Below are 24,342 nucleotides of genomic sequence, written 5' to 3'. Positions count from 1 at the left end.
GATGGTGGCGCGGGCAAGCGGTAGTTTCAGGCGTTACTTCCTACCTCGTCGGTCTATCGATAAGATCATATCGATCAACTATTTTCAAATCAAATCAATCATTCAAAGCGTTTATTGGCGAATAATAGCACATTCAAATTATTGATCGAAACATCGAAACATTCTATGTGTTGGCGGATTTATGTATGAAAATGTCCGCAGTAAGGTAAGTAATTGTGAGGTTTTTCATTGTCACATAATATCCATTTATTAAATTCGATCGAAGCGTACTCAATAATTTGATAATCACATAGTAGTCTTTCAGCAAGAAGCAATTTAAACTGTTGCGTTAAGGTTATCTGGCCATACTAGGGCGTTATCATCAATATATAGTATCGACCTGGCGTCATGCGCCACACATCGGACGTATAATCTGTCGTCGGTTGCGATTACTCGTTCGTCATTCTGTGGAAGGTCGTGTCGTGCGCGCTCACCGCACGGTGAAACAATCACGCTTTACCAGTCAAGCCGGAGAAGTGGTAGGAACGCACGTATTTCACCTGCGACATCGACGCTTCCTCGATCACCCCAGTAGAGCGTCAGGACATCACGCGTCTTGACGTGTCCGTACCGCACGCATTATCAACAGCATCCTCCCCTCTCATCTCCACGGAGATCGCTGTTGTCAGCTGTCCGAGAACCTGCTAGACAAAAAGCAAAGGTGAAACATGGCGGATAGAATATACTACCCCAATCCGGAGCTCGCGAAGACAGCTCATTGCAATAGCATGGAGCAATATAAGCAAATGCACGAAAGGTGAGTGAGATTTGGAAAAAGATCAGTGAGGTTTTCCGTGAGAGAAATGTGTATCAGGACGACGAATCGAGGGTTGAGCCGACGAAGTGTTGGCAATCGGAACGAAAACGTTGCGAGAAGCGAAAATAATAAAGACACCGGTCAGATTGTATAGCATCGGTAAGATTGTAGCGTATATTTATGCGAAAGTTCGCCAATTGTAACTTGTTAATGAACAATGATAAAAAAGAACAAAGAGATGATCATGAACATGGCGCTACTTAAAGGGGATGAACGCGATGACAAAGGTAGTTATTTACCCTTGACAGTAGTTAATTGGAGGGAGAGGGGGGGAGAAAGCGAACTTCGCATTTTCCGCGATGTCGTAGGGTGACTTGTTTACACGGTTGACAAGTTGGATAATGCTGCGAACGTTGAAATTGATCTCGGCACGGACTCTGACGTTACGCGTTCTATAAAGAGCACAAATCGAAACGCGATATTGATCCCGCGGGGTGGGACGAAATTCCCGTTTAGGAACGTCGAGTGCTACGCGTGGGCAGCTGGGAATTCATGAAAGAGGAAATGCGTTTCTATTATTCTTCCTTCTTGCGTCAACTGAATTCTTCGTACGCATAACCTATTGTTTGTATTGCTGTTTTAAGTGTATCGACCTGTCGCCTCAGGTCGATTCGATTAGCCTTCGAACTGAAACTGCACTTCTTGTGTAAATTAGCGCGACAGCCAAAAATCAAACGAGATAAAAATATGAGAAATGCAAAACCGTTAGAACATCATTACAGTATTTCGATGTAGCTATATGTCTCGTTCATTATTTCGTTGAATTGCTCATTTGTGACTGGATAAAATTAATGGAGAAGTAACAATGTAAATCACGAGTTTTTACATAATTCCCGTTCGAACGCGCATAAATTTGTAAATTAAATGAGACAAAAAATTCGCGTAAGAAAGGAGAGATGAGTCGATTCGTTAAACAGGAAATTGTTTAACTTTTAAAGTAAACGTAATTGCCGGACATGTACACTGAGAGACATAAAAAATGGCTGATCCAACTAAAATTATAGTTATTTTTTACTTTAGTCATATTTTTGGTTGTTTTAATACGAAAATGATAGTTATTATCACTAACATTATAGCAGAATTTAATAAAAAAAAAAGTTTTCTTAACCATAATTTATAGTAATTATTTCTCTATGCTATTATAGTTATAAATAAAAAATATTTTTTGAATATTTAAACTTTTAACATATGCATATAATATGTACATATATATTTTATAAAACCTACATACATATATGCTATATTGAAAGTTGTTTACATTCGAATGTCCAGAATTTTTTTTTTTTTAGACATGTATTTCGTGTTTTTCATTGCAATAACGATTGTTTAATTTTTTATGCTTATGCGTATCAATTAAATATGATTACATTTATCGATTGTTTCAATTTATGTTGAGAAGATAAAAAAGGTTACCGATAGCGTGGTACTGATACCAACTTACTTTTTTCTCCCTGATCTAGATCGATTAAAGAACCGGTGCAATTTTGGGGTGAGATTGCGAAGCAGTTTTATTGGGAAACGCCGGCGATCGATGAGAAGTTCTTCTCATACAACTTCGAGCTGAGCAAAGGTGATGTTTTTATAAAATGGATGGAGGGAGCGTCGACGAATATAAGCTTCAACTTATTGGATAAGAATGTGAAGAGCGGTAATGGCGATAAAATCGCGTTCTACTGGTAAGACATAACGGAGAAATAATCAAAGTAGTTGTGTAGGACGGTGCGGCTCGGATTCAGCAATGGTCAAATCCGAAATAAGAATCAAGCTGACTACCGTTAAGTGATTCATTTCCATGCAAAGTATATACTCGGTTTATAGATATTTAGCAAGTCATTCGAGCTGTGCTCACTTTACGTGCTCTACCTATAAATTTTTTTTACGGTTTGCTTTATTGTTATTGTAGCATAATGTTCGCGCTATTTTTCCTTATAACATAATCGGTCTTCGATAGTAAGTAAAATATTTGTAAAAATATTTACAAATGAGCAAACATTCCAGCAAATACGATTTGTACAATTTATACATATGTATTCGTATAAACACGTAAGAATACATAAAAACGCAAAGCCTACGTAATTTTTGCGATATCACGCCTCATACATATTTGATATCCGGTTTGCACCGTATTATCGATCATTGTCGATTAACATTGATAATGTAACGCAAGGACGTGGATAATGTATTTCTTGCGAAATTCGGACTGGTGGTAAATAATTTGTCCAATTGTAAATAACAACGTGAAATTTCGTGTTCTACACAGTATCAAAACCGATTTGACTGCGCGATCGTGAGGTCAGTGCGGCGTCAGCCTATTCGTCGAAAATTCAACGTACTATCCACACCTGCTATTTTATTGGGCGACGAGACATCGTGCGCGATCGCGTCAGCTATCATGTCAGCTCTCTTGCATGCAAGAGCTGACGTAACGTCACGCGATTTACACTAAAATTTTACTAGAATGAACTTTGCTTTCTCAGATGCTAAAGATATATCTTCGTTTGTACAAAGAAGTCGAGTATAGTAATGCAAACGCAACGAGACGTGTAAAGAATGATGTTTCATATCTTTCTTTTTTCGACTAGTAACAAATGGAAAAGTGAGAGAAAAGGAAAAGCAAAATAACAAGCATTTGTCATATCGCACAAATACATACAACTACAAATAAAAAATACGTTAATTGTAAAATATATATAGATAATGACGTAATACGTTGATTACATATGGTGTAGATAACTGTACAACCTTGAATTTAGAGAGGAAGGTAAACTAATGAAGGTTGTTTTTACACCATTTACATTTCATTATATGTAGCGATCTCCTGAAAAGGCATTTCTATAAAATTATGTTAACGTTGTAAATCATGTTAATTAGCCTTGCAGCTGTATACGAAATGCAAAGTATATATGACGAGAAAAAAACGAATTGTTCATATCATCATTAAGTAATGTATTTCTCGCCTTAACAAATTAAAAAGTTAGATTACTTCAATTACGAGCATTTCTTGTTTGCATTTATAATTTTTGCTATTTTTTGTTATTGTCTTGTTCGTTTGAACAGTGTTTGGCGATTATTTGACACGAAAAATTCGAACGTAATCTTTTTTATAACATAATCATACAAGTTATAACTGATATCATCGAATATTTTTCTCTTGTAGTACGATTTACGCAATTCTCTTTTAATCCACTACGGTTTAAAGTGTCACGTGATACGCAAGATCAGGGATCTTACATAATATCGTAATTTGCTTTGCGATAAGGTTTCAGTGCATCAGCAAATTATGTTTATCTACGGGGAATTTTTGTAGACATACATTCATGTACATATCGTGTCGCGCGACATAAGCATACTTCCAGCCTTGACTCTCCTTCGATCTCAAGGTAACGTTCAAAATTATTCGAAAGTAGTAACCTTCGAGTTTTTATGCGGGATGAATAAATCTTTTAATCTAAGTTGGCTACATGTATAGGCGTGTCTTTGCTGTTGGTTTTGCGCTACATAATTATTGCGCAAAAATGCGGTTGACACGTGTATTCCAGCGTGCTACTTTTGGCTTCTTTGGATCCCGCATCTTTATCGATGTTAGGACCTTCGAATCGTTGCTTTCAGGGAAGGAAACGATCCAGATGACTATTCAAGATTGACCTACAGAAAATTGCTCGAGGAAACATGCAGATTCGCGAATGTACTCAAATCGAAAGGCATCTCCAAGGGTGACAGAGTCGTGATCTACATGCCGATGATCTTAGAGCTTCCGATCGCAATGTTGGCTTGCACGAGGATAGGGGCGGTTCACAGTGTGGTGGTGAGTGAGCCAGACCGATGACGAAACCAGAACGATATAGCAGGAAAAAAGACGATGTACGATTGTAGTTCGCAGGTTACTCGTCCAACTCGTTGGCGGAACGTATCCTCGACTCGAAAGCCAAAGTTCTGATCACTACGGATGGTGTGTGGCGAGGCGAAAAGTTACTTCTGTTGAAAAATATCTGTGACGAGGCCCTGGACAAAGCCAAGAAACAAGGTCACCAGCTCGAGAGTTGCATCGTCGTTGCGCATTTGAGGAGACTCAGCTGTCCCCAGGGCAAGATGAATGGAGTGAATGGTACTAGCAACGGCAGCGGCGCTACGGAGACTAATATTTCTTGGGACGACGATCGAGATGCTTGGTGGCACGAGGAGATGGAAGACGCGGAAGCGAGCTGTTATCCGGTCTGGATGGCTGCCGAAGATCCGCTCTTTATTCTTTACACAAGGTACGAATTCCTTGTATATATTCGTATAAAATAATTCAATTAAAAATTACGATAGGAAAGTGAAATTATATTTAATAATTATATTCTATTTGAGAAAATTTAATGTTTTCTTAGAATATCTATCTTTAGAAATAAAATAAAATAAATAATTAGTATTTTCTCTAAATTTTTTCAGAATGGCTTGATTGTCACTCTAATTTTCGAGTGAAATTTTTTGAAGAAATTTAGAGAGGCAATTTTCTTTTTTCAAAATGCGTCTTTAGCTCGCCTCATTGAAATAATAATTTTTTTTGCAGTGGATCTACCGGGAAGCCGAAAGGCGTTCTTCATACCACCGCGGGATACTTGATCTATGCAGCGACAACTTTTAAATACGTGTTTGACTATCATCCGGGTGATATCTATTGGTGCACTGCCGATGTCGGCTGGATCACGGGGCACACTTATGTTGTTTACGGTCCGTTGGCGAACGGCGCAACGTCCGTCATAGTACGTATGCATTTTCTATGTTCGATCGATCTGAATTAGACGCTCATCGTTCCGCTTTCTTTTTTATTCTTAGTAATCTGTATTTGTTGACAGTTTGAAGGTACGCCCTTTTATCCGGAGAACGATCGATACTGGTCGATTGTCGACAAGTATAAGGTCACGCAATTTTATACGGCGCCAACGGCCATTAGGTCACTCATGAAGTTCGGCGACGAGTTTGTAAAGAAGCACAGTCTGTCCACACTCAAGGTGAGTCTCATGATGTAGTTAATTCTCGTTTTTAGTTCGATGTGTGAAATATCACGCACAAGTTAACGTGTGTTTCAGGTACTTGGTTCAGTAGGCGAACCAATCAACAGCGAAGCTTGGCTATGGTTTTACAAACTTGTTGGCCACGGGAAGTGCAGCATATCGGACACATTCTGGCAAACGGAAACTGGTGGTCATGTAATCACACCGCTACCAGGTGCCACGCCTATGAAACCAGGTTCTGCGGTAAGTACAATACGCCTTTCTTTAGTAATTCTCTTGTGTAACTAATTCTTAATGTACGTATCATAAACAGACATTTCCGTTCTTCGGGGTTTTGCCGGAGCTTCTCGACGAAGACGGTCATGTGATCGAAGGCGAAGGAGAAGGATATTTAGTCTTCCGCCGACCGTGGCCGGGCATGATGCGGACTTTATATGGCAATCATCAACGTTTCCAAACTACGTACTTTGATCGATTCAACGGATTTTATTGCACGGGTGATGGTAAGCGTTGTTGATTTCTTTATGTTCGATTTGAACTGGTAACGCGCACCGTTGGTTTGTTTATTTTGCCAACGGATTTCGATATTTCGGCCCAGCATATTTGGCATCCTTGCTGAGTTCTTCCTCGATCCTCAATATTTGATTATACTTGGCCATTCTTTCACCTCTGCAATTGACAAGACGTTTAAACGAGAACGAGCTCGATTGAAAAATATACTGGAAACAAAGTTTGATCGAAGACCAAACTTCTTATATATTTTAAACATAGATCGTTCATTCTGCGTTACCTGCAAGGTGCACCAGCTTTGAACTGGCCGGCAGACAAGCCGACCGCCAAATCAGCGATGAAATTATCCTCCGTTTCGGCGCGACTCGCGCTCACGGCGTAGCTCCAGTCGTTGATCTTCGCCATTTTCGCGCAATTAATGAGCTCTGTTACAGTGCCAATTTGCGATATTCTCAGCACAAGACAATTCGCTATTTTTCTGTCTATTGCCTCCGAGATTCTCTCGATATTCATCGCCGTGAGGGCATCGCTCACCACTTGAATATCTTGGCCAGCGATAGTCAACCAACCTTCCCAGTCCTCTTGATCGAAGGGATCTTCGATAGAGACTATCGCTGGAAATTCCGACAGATACTCTAAATATCGATCGCGCAAAGCCTCGGCTTCCAAATAATCGTCGGGATCGGATTCTTCCTCCTTAAATGCTAGATCGTATCCTCCTGTGAAAAGTACAAGAATAGATTCTCATTACTCTTTCTAAATTTCGTCGAGTTAAATTCCACTCGAAATCAAACATAGAACGAATTCTCCATTTTGAAGCGACCTTCTTTGTAAAAAGCACTCGCTGCCATATCCAGCGTAATCTTAATTTTGCCTTCGTATCCTGCGTCCTTAATGGAATCGTTTAAAAGAGTCAAGGCGTCTTTGTCATCCTCCATCTCGGGTACAAAGGCTCCTTTGTCACTAACGGGCGGTGGGCCTGTTATTCCTTGAGCCTCGACAATTTTCCTTTCCGCTACTCGATACACCTCGGTGCCCATTTTCATGGCGTCAGCGAAGCTTTCGGCGCCTGCATCAAACATGCGAATATATACCAAGAGGAGATAAAATAGCGTAAAGACACAACATAAAAAGCGATACTCGGTTGTTAAATATACCTATGGGTAAAATTGCGAATTCCTGACATGTTAGTTTATTGCCGGCGTATTTGCCGCCGCTGATGACGCTGAAACTCGGCACAGGCACGTACAATTGTCTGTTTTCGGCTAATTCGGCGACGTACCTGAAGCATGGACAGCCAAAAGTTCAATGAAATATCGACGAGGGAAAAATGTCGCAGCTGTAAAAACGAACTAAAGATAAATTGACGGTAATAAATGATAACCTGTAAACAGGGAGACCCTTCTTGACCGCTCCAGCCTTACAGCAGGCTACGGAGACTCCCAGAATAGCGTTCACGCCGAGTTTCGATTTATTATCCGTGCCATCCAGCTTGTTGAGCAGCGTGTCTATTTCAGTCTGCTGACAAACATTCAGTCGCGATTTCATCAATTGCGGCGCGATTACATTGTTAACGATATCGACTGCTTTGAACACCGAGCGACCATGATAAGCCGCTGTGTTGCCGTCTCTAATTTCCACCGCTTGATTCGGGTTGATTGATACGGTGGAGGGTACTGATGATCTGAGCAACCCTAAATCGGTGATCACGTCAACTTCCAGAGTCGGCTCGCCTCTGCAATCGAATATCTGACGGGCCTTGATCTTCTTAAACGACATCTTGTAGGAGGTTTTCAAAGTCCAGCGCGACGTTTATCGGATTGTATGGTTATTCAATTTTGCAGATGCATGGAATTCTACGACGTTTTACTCGGCGGTGAATACATAATCTGACAATTTTGATGAGAATTACATTGCATTTGACGTTTAGGCCGACAAAGAGACAGCAGAATGTCTGAAGTTGAAATAAATTCAGGCGAAACTATTCGTATATAGTTGCATTGCAGTTTTTAATCCTGCTTTAATAGCACAGAAAGGGCCGGTATTCTATCAATTTGTTTTGTTTAAACAGAGTTTAAATTGAAATTTAAGTTTAAACTATCATTGAAAAGCCGACCCAAAGAGTTTCAAATGCATACTGCTGATTTCTCTTTTTGTTCACATTTTAGGTGCAAGGCGCGACGCGGATGGATACTTATGGATAACCGGTCGTATCGATGATATGCTGAACGTTTCTGGTCATTTAATGTCAACAGCCGAAGTAGAGAGTGTGTTGGCGGAACATTCTTCGGTAGCTGAAGCCGCGGTGGTCAGTAAATCGCATCTAGTCAAAGGTCAATGTCTTTATTGTTTCGTCACGCCAACTGCAGGGAAGACGTTCGACGAGAAATTGCAGATCGAGCTTAAAAAGAAAGGTGGGCTTCGTTGATTAAAAATAAGTTTCAGTAAACCCTGATTAAACAAATTGATGATTAATCGATAGAATTATTAACAGTAATTTTTCTAACTGTGTAATTTACCGCCTAATAATAACCAATAAATTTATAATTCTGTGTATGTTAGTAAGATAGAGCGCGGTTAATATTTGATTGATAGTAATTTTTAATATAAATTGTAAAGAAAGAACAAAAAAAACAGTTTAACTCGTTTTAATAACGATTCGATTTAATAATAATTGCACATTGATAAACTACAGGTTGAGTTAATCGTCGATTAATTTAATCAGAATTTAGTGAAAGTTTAACACATATTCTTGCTTTACTAAGAATGCGATTCGAATAGTGCGCGAGAGAATCGGTCCGTTCGCTCAACCAGATGTCATCCAACACGCTCCGGCTCTACCAAAGACAAGATCCGGCAAAATCATGAGACGTATGTTGAGAAAGATTGCAGCAGGCGACAGGAATATTGGAGATACGTCAACGTTGGCCGATGAAAGTGTCATTCAGCTTCTCTTCGAATTAAGGCCGTGCGTTTAAGACGTGCGTTTTGTGCTTCTATTCTAGGGAGAAACGAACGAAATTTTAAGAAAGCTTTTTTTCGCATTATTTGTTCGATAAGTATCAAAAACAGATAAAAGTCAGAAACACAAAAGAAAAAACACATATAGATAAAAGTCAGAGTTGGGAACATTATTAAAAAAAAAAAAAAAATGCGTTACTGTTACTTTTTGTAAAAAGTAACTTGTTACCGTTACTTGTTACTAATTAAATAAAAAAAATAACTTATTACCATTACTAAGAAAGTAACGGTTCATTACTTTTTTATAATACTAAAAATACGTAATTTATTTTAAAATGAAATTATTGTTTTAAGCTTAAATTATTTTTGGTGTAGCCAGTTTGTGTCTAAAAACAACAAACCTTTCAAAACTACAATACTATTAACTCGAAAAACTAATATTTTTTTATAAACTTGATTTTATCGTCTTATTTGTTATTATTCTTGACACAAAAATTGTCAGTACAGAGCCAGATTTTGCAATTTGACTTTTAAAACTTTTTAAGTAACTTTTTAATACATTCTCGCTTTACTAAAAATACGATTCGAATAGTGCGCGAGAGAATCGATCCGTTCGCTCGACCGGATGCCATCCAACACGCCCCGGTTCTACCGAAGACAAGATCTGGCAAAATCATGTACGTATATTGAGAAAAATTGCAATAGGCGATAGGAATATTGGAGATACGTCAACGTTGGCCGATCATAGAGTATCATTCAGCTTCTCTTCGAATTAAGGCCGTGCGTTTAAGACGTGCGTACTTTTTAAGTTTACTAATAAATTTAATAATAGGTATGCTTAGAGTGTAATATATATATATATATATATATATATATATATATAGTTTTAGTGTAATACATATATGGTTTCTTATAAAAGAGAATGAACTACACTAAGCATATCTATTATTAAATTTATTACAAATTTTTAATAGTTAAATTATAAAATCCAACTTTAACAATTATTTTTATGTAAAAAATGAGATAAAACCATGTACTGTCTTCCAGTGAATATCTGGATATTTTTATCCAATCAAGAATATCTAATACACGTTAAAAGTAATGATTGCGCCCATATTCTTGAAATTTTTGCGTATACGTAATTTTCATTGCACAACTATTTTATGGTATGATTAAACCTGCGCAGTTTTACCTGCGTAAAACTTACGTATACGCAATTATTTCAAGAATAATGGCTTTGTTATCGAAAAAAGTAATGGTAATGGTAACACGTTACTTCCCAACTTTAATAAAAGTTATAGATTACGTTGAATCGTATTGTTCCACATATTTGCACAGCATCAGAAACGCGATTATATCTCAAGATTTTATTAAACGCCCAGTCATTTGACGATTTGACGAGTGTACAAGATACATAAACGTGAGATAGAATAATTATTTTTAATTGATCAACGAATTCTGACGTTGTCACTCGAGAGACGTTTCAGAGTGAGTAGAATCGAAATCGTTCTTTTCCCTCGAGAAGAACTACGAAAAACTATGAAAGAAATACATTGAAAGTATAGCTCGTTAGAATTTCAGAATTATGGAATGGATAGAATTAATAAATTATTAGTCGTTCTCCTCAAGGAATTGCGACTGCGATACATATCTCATGGTACGCTGATAAGTAACGTAAGTGTTATCTTCTGTTGTAAATCACATAAGTTCAAAATTAATTGCAAGATGAAAAATGCTCTATATAGGAATCGTTATGAGTAGTGCGCAAAGAATAAACAGAATATGCTGATTGCACAATTATTAATGATCGTTATTTAAGAAACAAGTGGCACACATAACTACATGATACGTATATGTGTTATTACTGGCGGATATACCGTAAAAAAATGATATTCTGCTCTCTGTAATTTGGATAAATAAGATAAAGAGAAACTATTTACGTACATACAGGGTGTCCACCGCCGCTACCATATTGCCTTTCAGTCATGTATTCTATGACAAGATTCAGATAAGACAAAAGTAATACCTCTTCTTACCGTTTGAAGAAGACACGACTGAAAGAAAATACGCGGCTGAGGTGTACGTACTTATAAATGAAAGTCGCCTCGTGCCTCCTTCGTGAGGCACGTTACATACATATCATTCCTCGCGGAACAACAAACAACTTTAGGTGTGATATAATACGTGTACATGTATGTAGATATAAAAGCGAACAAAACGTAAGCAACAAATATGGCTATAACTAAAGACATATATGTATATATATTAAGAGTATGTTATAATCACGATCGTTCTGTTAAACGTTCAAGAGTGTATCTCGTTTCTTTCGTCTTTGCCTCCCTTTCCGTTCCTCTCTATCACTAATGAAAATAGTCGATATTTTTAGCGAAACTGTTCTCTCGCTTGCGTCTTTTATTGCTCCGCTGTTCGCTTTTTCCACGTGGCGGGATGCGAACCACGCGATAATTGATTCGAATGCGATTAACACAAAATAGGCGGAAGATGAGGCGCGGTATATTATTGGCATAGTATATGCGATTACACATTACATGCCGTCGAAGCCGTTTAAAAGCCACGGAGCTTGACGTGATGTTACGTCATCACAGCGGAGCGTTTACGTTCCGTCGAGAGTCGGTATGAGCGCATCCGCGAAACAGAGAGAGAGAGAAAGAGGGAGAGAGAGAGCGAGCCAGTTTGTGCGCGCGAGCGTGATCGCGTGTATCGTCGCGCGTGCACATGACGGACACGCCACTCGTCCAACACAAAAGCGACTTCGTGATTCAATCAATCATGTCGAACATCGACGAGTGTTACGTCGAAATTTTACGGCTTGTGAAACAGGCTGGCTCGGTAAGACAATTGTTTAAATAATTTACTTTTCTTTTCTCGTGGACGCGAATGCGCTTGTGTCAACAAGGTTTATCGATTTTACGCGCTGTCGCAATATATGTCTTCTAATCGTATGTCGCTTTATAAGCTCCTCGACTTGTCTAATGCAGGCGGATAGTTATCGATTGTCTACGACCGATCATGAATAATACGCATGATGATATCCTTAATTTTCCTGTAAGACGCTGCATGATTGTCTCAATTGTGGTCTGCCGATGAGAAGACTGCGGCTGCGCGCGTAATTTGTATACAATCCGAGTAATGTTGCGGGAATTCAAACAGCAAAGAAGACCATGATTCCCAAGCTGTTGTTTTTTTTTTCGTGTAGCCGTTATACAGTGATGATATATTCCTCTATCTTATCAGCTTATCGTCAAAGTGTTCGGCATTTTATTGGTGTTACTACCTGTAAGAAAATATGAATAATTTAACTGAACTTTATGAGTCTTGTTTGCAGATCATCAGAGAAAAAATTAATCAACGCAAGGACGTGCTCACGAAATCATGCGACGTTGATTTAGTTACAGAATGGGATCAAGAGGTAGAGAGATTTTTAATCAATGAAATAGCGACGAGATATCCCGAGCATAAGTAAGTGTAATTGTAAAATTGAATATTGTTTAGTTACTATTCGTGTATAATACTCGCGATAAATCTGTATTATTTTCCAGCAAACATAATTATTACACAACATCGATGTAATACGTAATAACGGCTGTTATACGATATTAATATTAAAGTTACATAATTTCTTTTTATAATTAGTTACACGTTTTATTCCTGTTATAGCATTGTTACATTACATTATATTACGACAATGCAACAATTATATAATTGTGTTTGCTGGGTTTGTTTTTTGGATTTTAATTATTCAAAAGAATTTCTCTCTTCCTATAAGAAGAGAGATCCAATATAGATAGCGCTTTGAGAAACTATATTGAGAAAATATATTACAGATTTATCGGCGAAGAGTCCGCTGCTTCAGGTCAGAAGATCATATTAACGGATGCGCCAACATGGATAATAGATCCGATCGATGGAACGATGAATTTCGTTCACGGCTTACCGCACACATGCATATCGGTTGCATTACTCATTAATAAAACAGCAGAGATAGGAATAGTGTATAATCCGATCCTAGAACAATTTTTTACCGCCCGTAAAAATCAAGGCGCTTTTCTCAATGGCGCTCCGATTCGCGTATCCGGCGAGAAAGGTAATTTGTTCTCTCTATAAGTGAAATATATAATGATAACAATATAAATGATAAATATAAAATATGGGTAACGACTTAAGACTTAATATTTTGATGCCTGTTATCACATATGCGTAACTTCATTCTATCAGTCTTGTTATCGCCTTGTAAAAAAATTGTCGGTAATAGTAATTTATAATTGTAATATCATAGGCGGTGTATAAAGATAGATATACGCACTTAATATAAACAAAAAAGATATTTATCTCTCTAGATATGATCTAAGCCAACTCTCAAGATTTAACGATGGTAGATATTTTTCCGTGATATATGCAGTCATCAAAGTGTTAATATTGCAATGTTGACGATTCAATAATTTTCCTCTTATCATCGTTTTATCTAATATGATAACGTTACTCTAGAACTGCGCAAGGCACTATTAATGGTAGAGATGGGAACAAGTAGAGACCCGGAGAAAATGAAAATAGTCTTAGAAAATATAACGCTTCTTACTTCACGTGTTCATGGGTAAGTCTCGTTTTGCGGATTAAGTTTTTGCAACGAATGACTTAACGAAGAAATCGATCTACGTTGCAGAATACGATCGCTCGGTTCGGCGGCTTTGAATATGTGCATGGTGGCTCTCGGTGGCGCCGATATCTCCTTTGAATTTGGTATACACGCGTGGGACGTCGCAGCCGGGGATCTTATAGTGCGAGAAGCCGGCGGTGTATCAATAGATCCAGCTGGTAAACAGTTACAAGACATTACGCATAAATCGTAGTTGAGTAATGGAGCGAAGCAGAGAGAGAGTTAATATTATATTCTTACGTCCGCGACAGGAGGTCCGTTCGACGTGATGAGCAGAAGAACTCTGTGTGCATCATCGACAGAATTAGCTCAAGAACTTTCCCAAATATTAATTCAATATTATCCGACGCGAGACTGAGAGGCCTGAAAGTTTCGTACGCAAATGAAAATTTACGTTTTGCATAAGTGACAAATTAGATAATTGAATATATCGCAAGTATCATTAAATAAAAGTAAGAAATTGGAATTAAAATTATATTACTGTAAAAAACAGTTATATACAATTTTATGATTTTAGAAATTATTGTGATGGAATCTCTACAATCTTTAGAACTTTTAGGTTTTATAGAACCAGAAAACAAGTAATAATATAATAAAGTTATTAGATTTAAAACCAATATTGTATATCAGTATGCATGTATTTATTCATGTAAACGGTTAACTATATATATATATATATATATAAGAGGAACCATTTACAAAATTATTTATTAGTTATATGAAAATATATTGATTTTAATGAGGTTTAAACACAGTGTCGCACTTATTATTTGTACATATAATTATTACATTGTATGTATTCATAAACAGTACATACAGAATTTTTATAAAAATTTCTAAATACATACGCTAATGTCTAAACTGAATGCATTCTATTTCATATATTTTTTATAAGTCACTAAACTTTGTATCGTATATTGTAAATTATATTTTTACCCGAGGCATACTCGCCTTCCAAGAGTCAACAAATAAATATTTTTACTATAAGGAAACAAGTGTGTATGTGTATGTGTGTGTGAGTATATATATATATGTGTATATAGAGGTCTCTTTATATGATTTTAGTAAATTTTATTCACATTATATTCACATTAAATTATTTCTACATGTTTTTTTTTAGAGTTTTTTAAGAGTCCTGAAATGAAGAGATGAGAGAAGAATGAAAAGAAAGAGATAGATGAATAGAAAGTTTTTCGAGAGTAATAGTATTATCGCATCTGCTTTTCGCTTTCATAGAGGATGTGTAGTCTTTAAAAATCTGAAAACTCAAAACCGCAAATATTAGTATCACTTAGCTTAATATTTCCGTTGTAAAAACTTAATTTCTAAGTAAAACAATTTTGAAAACAGAGGTACAAGTGTTCATTATTCTTATTATGGTAACTTTTGAAATGTTAATAATCATGTTACTTTACCTGCGTACATACTTACGAGTCCTCGACTGCGATCTCAAGTAACTTTAAGACAAACCTTAGCGCGCGGATATAAATCTAGTTAAATCGTCGTATAAACCTTGTTGTACTGTTTAGCGACAGTGCATGTATTTTTATGCAGTAGACACGATGTAGGCGCAAGTCTATCGCATATTTTCCTTTCCTCCTCATCAATTGTTTTCATCACCTCTTCCATTGCCTCCCCTCCTCACAGGGAGGGCTACAAGTGAAACATTACCAAATTGCCAATTAGAAAAGCACATATTAATCATAGTTTCATAGTATACTTTTACTTCTGTATTGAAATGTTCCCGAGAAACATATATTTTTTCCTGTTCACGTCAATTTTATCTTATCAATATTTCATTATGTTCTCCTTTTCGTTGAACAAAAATACTAAAACGCTTGATATCGCGTGATAGTGCAGTTTATTGTCTATTCATGTTTAAATTTTCAAATTATCTTTACGAAAACAATTTCACAAATACTCAAATATTGTCAGAATTGCCGAGAATTCGAGCGAAAATTCTATTCTATTTTGTTTCTTGAATATAAAGTATTCAGCGAAAAATTTACTTTTATTTTTCTAATAGACACAAATTACGTAGAGCGTTTTTGGATTCGGACTACTATCGTATGACTTAACATCTCGTCATTAAACTATACTAAACAAGTAATGTACTGAGAAGCGGATGTGCTAAGTATCCCATAAGGCAATCCCCCATGAATACCTTGTAACGGGATCGGCGCTAAAGGCCCTCGAAAGGTCCGGCCGCACTTAACGATGATTTGAATCGAAGACTCATCTGAAACATAAGCAGTCTCGTACAATCTTGTCACGTTCAACGTTCATGTCGTGAACCATTCACAATAGTACCGACATATATATTCGGTTTAAATGTCAAATTACAAAATTCTTCATTTTAGAAATTGATCTGATTGATTGAACGACCATAACAAGTATAAGAAATGGGCGCTATCAATGAGTACAGTGTCACACCTGCAATGACGATGACTCTCACTTAAAACAAAATTGCTCTACTACGCTATATTTTGATAATTTCTCATTATCTTGCACGTAGCACCTTAAAAGTAGTGTTTATTTTTATACTTTGTGTCGCAGTGCAAATATTTATATACACTTTCACCTCTATTTAGTATTCAAATACGTATTATTACATATATAATAATCGAAACGTTGGGTAAACGTTCCTTTCGATCATCGCATATACGACCACATGTTCACAATATATGTGTATATTAATATATTCCTAATAGATATTAAAACACATCGTCGGCCGGAAACGTATGCACGCTTTAAATATATATATATACACATATATATTTACATAGATATATATGTCTATATATATATATATATATCATATGATATTATATTATCGCTATAGAATGGGATCTTATAAACACATTTATCTCTGAAGAATCTTTCTTAAGTTTCAAAAAAGATGTAGAGGAACAAAGAAAACGAGAGAAACGGAGAGAAAAAGATAGAAAGAGAAAGTGAAGAGAAAGAGAGAGAAAGAGAAATACATCTGTAAGAAACATATTCGGACGTATTTACTCATGATTTAAGACTGAAAAGACAAAATGCAGGACTTTCTTCTCATTGTGTTAAGCATGTGTAGTTTTATTTCAATAGCTGACCTGTTCACTATACAATTTGCTTATATTCCAATCAGAACAAGTCTCCTTGCCGCTAAGGCTTCTAATGTTGTGTGTGCACGTATGTCGCCGATGAAATACTCTAAAACGGATCGAGCAGTGTGTGATCCGAAGGGCCTTATACAGTTCTTTATATCAAACCTTCTTGATAACGTACAATTTCATACGAGCGCGTGATCTATAATCATTTATGAAGGATGATATTTGTAAGGATGTCGTACTCTCCAAGTCATATGAATCGAGAAAAGGGAACCACTACGTACCATCATTATGCTAAGTTTTTCCGATACTCAGTACCAGCCGAAAGAGGCGGTCGTTGCAATTTATCATTTTATCCTCATTTTGCTTATGAAAGCATAATGTAACCAAAAGGAAACCAACAGTTCGACTTCTGTTTAAAATCTCTGTTCTAAACAGGAAGACACTTATCCGTAGATCGAATCGTTATACTCTATATCGAAAAAAAATTATTAATACGACGAAATATTTCCAGATTGCAACAACAGACTCTAATCTATACAGAGACACGTCATTTACATAATAATTTACTTTTATATATGTTATTATATTTACTATATATATATATATATGCATAATGTGTGTATATATACACATAATTATATAACATATATATATAATTGTTATATAAGTATAAAAATATGATACTCTATTAATCTCACAATAGTGACAAGTAAGCAACGTTTCCGAATTGGATGGAGTACAACGTTTCGAGCAACTGAATGATATATTATGCAATAATTTGTGTTTAATTATTTTTAGAACTACGCTTTCTTTTAATATACTTCTCGTCGTGCGCGAGACAATTTCGTAATTTTGCACCGCCTCTTCCTGCGAAAATAAACATGGGTATCCTATGTGTAGAAATGAAAGTATTTAGGCAAGGGGAAAGGGTAGCTGGGGGACGAGAATGAAAGAAAGAGATAGAGAGATAGAGAGACAATCGCGCTCCTACCAAGTAATCTGGAACGTTTAACATTAATCAGGGAGGATCGTTAACGTCATCACTTTACAAAGTTACGTCAGTGAATTCTTCGATGCTAAAGGACCCCAGGCAGGGTTACCTATATCTTTTCTTGTATAAAGGGATGCGCCAGAGCGTGATTCACAGTGATTCTCTTCCCCGCATCCAGCATTAGCGTGCGCTCCAACAGATCCTTCAGTTGTCCGACTTTGCGGCTTTGTTCCGGCGGCAGGGAGTTTCCACCGAGTTCCGTATTAAGGTCGCGAGTCGCTGGCAGTGTCGACATTACGACGACTTTTTCCTGAAAATCACGCCATCCTGTAGAAGATTTCTGCGCGACTTCTTTAACGAGCGATAACAAGACATAACCAGTGAAAAAATATGTTAGCGTTGTCGATCGAAATATCGCGCGTATTGTCGCACTATGTCGCGTAAAGAACAGCATTACTTACGCGGTGCGGTGCAGGGCAAGATCATGGATAAAATTGTATAGTAACGACTTACCCGTTCTGTCACTTTATCAACTTCGTGATACAGGAAATTGCAGTTAGTGTCAAAATGCTGATCCTTGAACGTGCCTTTCCTAATTAGCTTATTCGGCATTTTGCCCTTTAGGTCCATGAAGTACTTTAACATTTGGTTGTTTGTTTTTCCAGAAAACATTATTTTTCCCGTGTACAGTTCGTATATGGTGCACCCCACGGACCACATGTCAATGCCAAAATCATAGGGTATACCAAGAACTAGAAAATAACGACGTTACTTTCGGCTCGAGACATTCAACATACAATTGCTACCATCTTTTCAACGTCGGAAACGTCCGAGACGACTCATTTAAGCGCATAACGCATAGAATTACTTTCCATTAATGCTGCATATTGCTACATTTTTGTACAAAATAATATACATATCTAGTGTTTAATTAAACAAATCTGTTATGGAATAACAAATATGCTGTGGTCGAGTGCGCACACGTATACTGTTACGACGTGTACTGTTAGCTAATCATATCAGTTCTAAGTATGGCGCGAAATGAAACATAAGGCGCTGGAGCTAATGCTCGCAAAATCGATGTATGTGGTTTGCTAGAAACGCCTGTCAGATGTATAGTGTGCGACATATAAATCATCACAGAGAACAGACACAATGCGAACAAATGCATGCGCAACATAACTGGCGTTGAGCATTTGTTTGCAATAATTGAGAACACTAATAACAATATGTGCGTTCCCGAACGCACGAAGCAAGATTAGCCATAAGTTATATATGTATTAAAGAGAGGCTATGAAGAGAGGAAAAAGCGAATTTTGATGAATAAATAAGATTGTTATGTGTAAAAGTAGATACTTACTAATTTCGGGTGCCCGATAAAATCTCGAGACTAAGTACGGTGTTATTTCATTTTCGTGGGCGTGCGATGCAGAACCGAAATCACAGAGTTTCAACACTAGCTTGCTTTCACTGACTAGAATATTATCCGGTTTGATGTCAGCATGCAGAATATTTGCACGTTTTAATAATTTTAGTGCTAGAAAAAGTTGCTGCGTATACGACCTTACCGCTTTAACGTGTAAACCAACGTCTTTGCCATATTTTTTTAAAACCTGCAACAAACAAGATTATATCATTATCGACGCATTTTGAAAAGCCTTTGTAAACGCGTTGTGCGATTAAGTATTAGACAAATACGCACCTCTCTTAAATTCATTGCTAAAGGTTCAAAAACCATGCACAAATGATTTTTGTGAAAAAAGTGCCTAAAAAGACGCAAGCAGTGAAACCTGTCTTCTGGATCTGCGTCATTCAATTTCCTAAGAATCTCCAACTCTTTTAGACCAGTTCTATGCCTGCAGAAATATAAAAAAAATATTCACATTAATATCGTGGTCGATCGAGAGCTTTCGGTTACACTTACATTATTTCATTATTTCTGATGATTTTCACAGCTACGTCCAAATTTCCTCTAGCACTATCTCTCGCTCTTACGACATTACTGAATACTCCTTGTCCCGTGTAACCGTAAACTACGTATCGTGTGTCGAGTGTTTCGCCAACGCGTACACTGATAAACGATTGCACAATTATTAATTTATAAATTAAAACGATATTAAACAAAACTAGTATATATAACCAACCGATAATATCCTTCGGCATCATCCCAGTTATCTGTCAAGCTAGGATTGTCTGGTCCTCCTTGACGTTTTCCTTCGACTGTCGGGCTCTACGTAACGACAAATTAGGTAAAAAATGAATCAGCTGGATCAGATAAGAAATGCACGATAAAAAAAACTAACAAAGTTATCATAAAGAGAACATACATTAAAATCGCCTATATTATCTGCTTCTGCGAACATGTCCCATTCGTTGGATTTCTTTGAATTTTGTTTCTCCTCTTGTTTAAGCCGTTCGGATGTTTTGTTCGCCGGCTTGTCAGATTCGTTAGGTGGCGCATCCTCGAATCTAGACTTTCGTTTTATGATCAATGATTGCGGAGACTCGAGTTTTTCTGTGGGCAGTGGTGGGGTGTGACTCTCCGAAACTGATTCATTATTATTGGATGGAACTTCTATAGACTTTTGTGATATATTAGATTGGCTTTCCGGAGAACCAGAGGCGACGTTCACGTCGCCAGACATATTGGAGTCTTCGTTTGGTCCACCCAATCTCTGCAGAAGAGAAAAAACACACAAGACATTCCACTATTGTGATCATAATGAGATACATATATGGCAATTAAACTATTTGGATCAATTTTTAATAATTTTTTCCGACGGTAAATTAGTCTGTAACAGATATATGTGTGAATACAATAGAGCCAAATTTGTCTCAACAATCCAACCGAACTTTTTGTCTGATCTAATATAATGTAGTACGTGATAAATTTTACCTTGAGCAATTCTTCTCTTTGTTTCCGTCGACGTTCTATAATTGCTTCCTCATCTTCTTCTTCCTCTATATCGATATCTTTGATATCCTCTTCGCTCGAACTATCCGAGTGTTCTACCTTAAGACCCTCCGATAAAGAATCCTTATATTTATCGTTACGTTCTCTTTTATTATTCCTTTCTCTATCTCTCTCGCGATCTCTACCATGGTCCCTAATTGGCTGCTTATCTCTATCCCTGCGACTCCGGGAAAGAGATCTGGATCTTCTGTATCGATCGTTTCTTTCTCTTTCCGATCTCATTCGGGTAGGACTGCGAGATCTTCTTACGGTGCTGCGGGACCGATCGCCGATGCGGTGGTCGTGATAGCGGTTGTCTCGTCGATCGCGACTACTATCATGTTTATCTCTATTTCCATGCCGATCTTTACTCCTGCTATCTCTTTTGTCGCGGCTGGCGTGTCGACGAGGTTCCCTGCTCGATGGTCTGTCGCGGCTACGCCGGTCGTGACTAATGTGTCGATCTCGACTATCTTGACGCTCGCGACTACCTAATCTGTCACGACTCTTGTTATCCGAGACTTTTGCCTCGTTGTTATGAGTTTTTGAACTGTGGCGAATAGGTTCCCGTTTTCGATTATCTTCCCTGCATATATATTAATAGAATAATAAGTGCATTTCGATCGATTGTAACAGATAGCAAAGCAAGAGGAGAAATTAGTTTTTATTACTCACCGTCTGTCCGATTCCCTTTTACGTGCCTCATCCCTTTTTGTGACATCTTTGCGTTTCTGCTGGTCTTCGTCCAGTTTTTTGCTAGATTCGTCCTTTCTTGCGTCTTCTTTCTGCCTCTCGTTGATTCTTCGCGAAGATCTATCATCTTTTCGTGTTTCTTCCCTTTTTCCTTCCTCCCTAGGACGGACTTTCTCATCTCTTTTCCTATCAAAATCTCTTCTCTTATCTTTATGTTGCTCGCGAATTTTTCTGTCTCTAGTCATATCAACTACAACACGTCTTTCGGCCTTTATCACTTTCTTACGTTCTCTGCTGCCTGATTTGCTTCTAGCTCGTTTCTTCGGTGGTACATCGTTGGTATCGCTATCGTCTTCTACCAGTATCACATCGGGTGTCTCCGTCGCTGTCTTCGTTTCTTCTTCTTCTCGCGATGAAACCTTATCATCTACCTTTTCCGATTCATCGGACAGATATTGAACGTTTGCCAAACATGCTTGCAGCCGTTCCTTTACACACAAAATGCAATTATGACAAACAAAATGTACATTGCATAGATTCGTTGTAATATAGTATTTTACAACATATGTTATTTCAATTAATTATAAATACACATGTACCTTCTGTTTCATTAATTCTTCAAGGTCGATATCATCTTCTATGATTGTACAGTCTACTTCGTCTGAATCTAAATCAACCAATTTTTCATCTTCACTTTCTTCTGTAGAAAGGATCTCCAATACAGAATTCTTGGCTTTTCCATTCATACCAACTTCTTTATGTACCACGTTGGATATTAATTTTTCATCTACAGCACCATTCTCTATGTCCCTCTCTCTCTTTTGTCTCTTATGTTTCTTATGCTTTCGTCTATAAATATAAATATGAAATATTTATATTTCCCAATTAAAATAATATATTATTTGTACTAATTACAATTAATATAAAATATTAATTAAAATATCTATCTGCTATACAATTGTACCTTTCCTGTCTTTCCTCTCTTCGCTCATCCTCTCGTTCAATTAATTTATCTTTTTTATGCTTATGATGCTTATGTTTCCTCTTTTTCTTCTTTCTTTGATCAATTAGTCCATCTATATCTGAGTCTAACCCTAAATGTTCTCCCTTAAACTCAGGACCTTCCAAATCTGATGCACTAAAATAGACATTATGCAACATATAAAAAAACTATAGTAAAAATATAAATATTTATCCTCAAGACTAATAATAAAGAATATGATAAAGTTTGCTAAAATTAAAATATAGTTTACAAAATTATTCATTAAAGTCTATAAATTGATTGATTTTGACATATTTGTGCTTAACAAGCTGTCAAAATTTTTTAGTTGAAGCACCATTTTTTGTAACATATTGTTTATCCATTTACACAACACAGCAACATCAATATAAACTATATATTCATAAAGTAGCAATAAGTGCAGTAAGGAAACTATGTGGTATATTAACATGATCTTTAATGACAGATTTCTTTAGAATTCAGTTTATAAGATGGTGTTTCTAAGGCAGTCCCTAAATATGTGTTCCTTTGGGATATGTAAAAATATAAAATAAAGATTGGAAGACCATGACTGACATATCTAGTGTACGCATTGTATCTAATAAATACTTTCACAGGAAAATTTCCGTGATAAAACAGAAAGTATAAATGTTATTTCAACATATTCGAGGTATGGTGGATCTTCTCTGTTGATGTCGCGTTATCAGCTCGCTAATTCTCATACGATACACTTACCCCATGATGGAGTTCGGAATATAATTAATAGATATAACACAAAATCACTACACTCAGATGATTCTAACGATTACAACGATGACAATGTTTGACCATTTGCAATGAATGTAAAATACATGAATCTTTCAGTAACACGCCATTTTGCTTGCCTAACGCTTCTTTCGATGAATCGTTTCCACACTTTATCGATAATTATCGATTCTCGAAAAACTATCGAGAATCAGGTCGATTCTATCGATTAGGCCTTGTTTACATAATGTCGTAAGCCATAAAAATTGGCCAATCATAAAGCTGGCCACACACACTTTCCGTAACAGTAACCGTAAAGCCCATTCTACAATTGCGTAAGCGTAGTCGTGAACGTAAGAGTCAACCAATCCGAATGTTTTATTCACTGATTGCTTTACTCTGATTGGTTGTCGTAATCACTTACACTACTTACAACCGCGTTCACGCAATTGTAGAATAGGCTTAAGACGTAAAAGGTAAGAATTGACCAATCATATTGAGAATCGTCGAATTGTAAGGTCGCCATTTTGTGAATACTCGATTGGTCAATTCTTACGTTACATCTTAAGGCCAAATCACACTAGCGATTGACGATTGACAATTAAAGATTAGATTTTAACGAATCAACAAGCTTCAGCCTTGGTTTGCTTTGTTCCAATTGGTTAAGTTCCAATCTTCAATCGTCAATCATCTATCGCTAATCGTTAATGTGATTTGGCCTTTAGGTCTAATCGTATTGGCTTAAGCTGGTGGCACATAGAAAAACTTAGGGTGCCGTCCCATTGAGCACGGATCGGAACGCCGGATCGGATTTCTTACTATGGCTGCGTTCAGATTCCCCACCCGGGTGTATTCTATTACTAG

General features: G+C 37.1%; 4 protein-coding genes across 10 annotated transcripts; 2 read left to right on the top strand and 2 right to left on the bottom strand.

The window, feature by feature from the left end:
* Positions 1-70: 70 nt before the first annotated feature.
* LOC116846378 (acetyl-coenzyme A synthetase) lies at positions 71-11,629 on the top strand. 3 transcript variants are annotated; one of them, XM_032820113.1, is made up of 11 exons: positions 71-205; positions 305-796; positions 2,317-2,532; positions 4,466-4,661; positions 4,730-5,112; positions 5,409-5,601; positions 5,695-5,850; positions 5,929-6,096; positions 6,167-6,356; positions 8,532-8,777; positions 9,145-9,341. In XM_032820113.1, the coding sequence occupies exons 2-11, from the start codon at positions 708-710 to the stop codon at positions 9,339-9,341; spliced, it is 2,034 nt and encodes a 677-aa protein (XP_032676004.1). In that variant the 5' UTR covers positions 71-205; positions 305-707. The 3 variants fall into 3 exon arrangements, with proteins under 3 accessions (XP_032676004.1, XP_032676006.1, XP_032676007.1); XM_032820115.1 differs by having other exon boundaries at positions 106-205; positions 294-796; positions 9,145-11,629; XM_032820116.1 differs by lacking the exons at positions 71-205; positions 305-796; positions 2,317-2,532 and adding an exon at positions 2,549-4,236 and having other exon boundaries at positions 9,145-11,629.
* Positions 6,353-8,320, bottom strand: LOC116846380 (enolase-like). The gene is made up of 5 exons (XM_032820119.1): positions 7,748-8,320; positions 7,521-7,645; positions 7,187-7,432; positions 6,644-7,082; positions 6,353-6,522 (listed from the first exon to the last, which is right to left on the bottom strand). Exons 1-5 carry the CDS (start codon positions 8,140-8,142, stop codon positions 6,417-6,419), a joined length of 1,311 nt encoding a protein of 436 aa, XP_032676010.1. The 5' UTR covers positions 8,143-8,320; the 3' UTR covers positions 6,353-6,416.
* On the bottom strand, positions 11,108-23,637 carry LOC116846377 (serine/threonine-protein kinase PRP4 homolog). Of its 5 annotated transcripts, none has more exons than XM_032820110.1 (17): positions 23,470-23,637; positions 22,699-22,872; positions 22,334-22,583; positions 21,717-22,222; positions 20,985-21,627; positions 20,416-20,763; positions 20,233-20,318; positions 20,013-20,159; positions 19,791-19,944; positions 19,449-19,701; positions 18,602-18,840; positions 17,098-18,398; positions 16,164-16,238; positions 14,240-15,652; positions 13,922-14,154; positions 13,168-13,443; positions 11,108-12,619 (listed from the first exon to the last, which is right to left on the bottom strand). In XM_032820110.1, exons 1-12 carry the CDS (start codon positions 23,472-23,474, stop codon positions 18,198-18,200), a joined length of 3,006 nt encoding a protein of 1,001 aa, XP_032676001.1. In that variant the 5' UTR covers positions 23,475-23,637; the 3' UTR covers positions 11,108-12,619; positions 13,168-13,443; positions 13,922-14,154; positions 14,240-15,652; positions 16,164-16,238; positions 17,098-18,197. The 5 variants fall into 5 exon arrangements, with proteins under 5 accessions (XP_032676001.1, XP_032676002.1, XP_032676003.1 ...); XM_032820111.1 differs by having other exon boundaries at positions 18,198-18,398; XM_032820112.1 differs by having other exon boundaries at positions 11,110-12,619; positions 16,164-17,293; positions 17,379-18,398.
* On the top strand, positions 12,027-14,616 carry LOC116846382 (inositol monophosphatase 1-like). The gene is made up of 6 exons (XM_032820121.1): positions 12,027-12,174; positions 12,671-12,804; positions 13,170-13,429; positions 13,831-13,936; positions 14,006-14,157; positions 14,251-14,616. The coding sequence occupies exons 1-6, from the start codon at positions 12,061-12,063 to the stop codon at positions 14,355-14,357; spliced, it is 873 nt and encodes a 290-aa protein (XP_032676012.1). The 5' UTR covers positions 12,027-12,060; the 3' UTR covers positions 14,358-14,616.
* Positions 23,638-24,342: the final 705 nt, after the last annotated feature.

This window comes from Odontomachus brunneus, unplaced genomic scaffold (genome assembly GCF_010583005.1).
Source record: "Odontomachus brunneus isolate Ranch 3 - 2012 unplaced genomic scaffold, Obru_v1 Obru_scaffold_063, whole genome shotgun sequence".
Taxonomy (NCBI): domain Eukaryota; kingdom Metazoa; phylum Arthropoda; class Insecta; order Hymenoptera; family Formicidae; genus Odontomachus; species Odontomachus brunneus.
The sequence above is the reverse complement of the archived record's forward strand: the minus strand, read 5'-3'. Positions and strand labels throughout refer to the sequence as shown.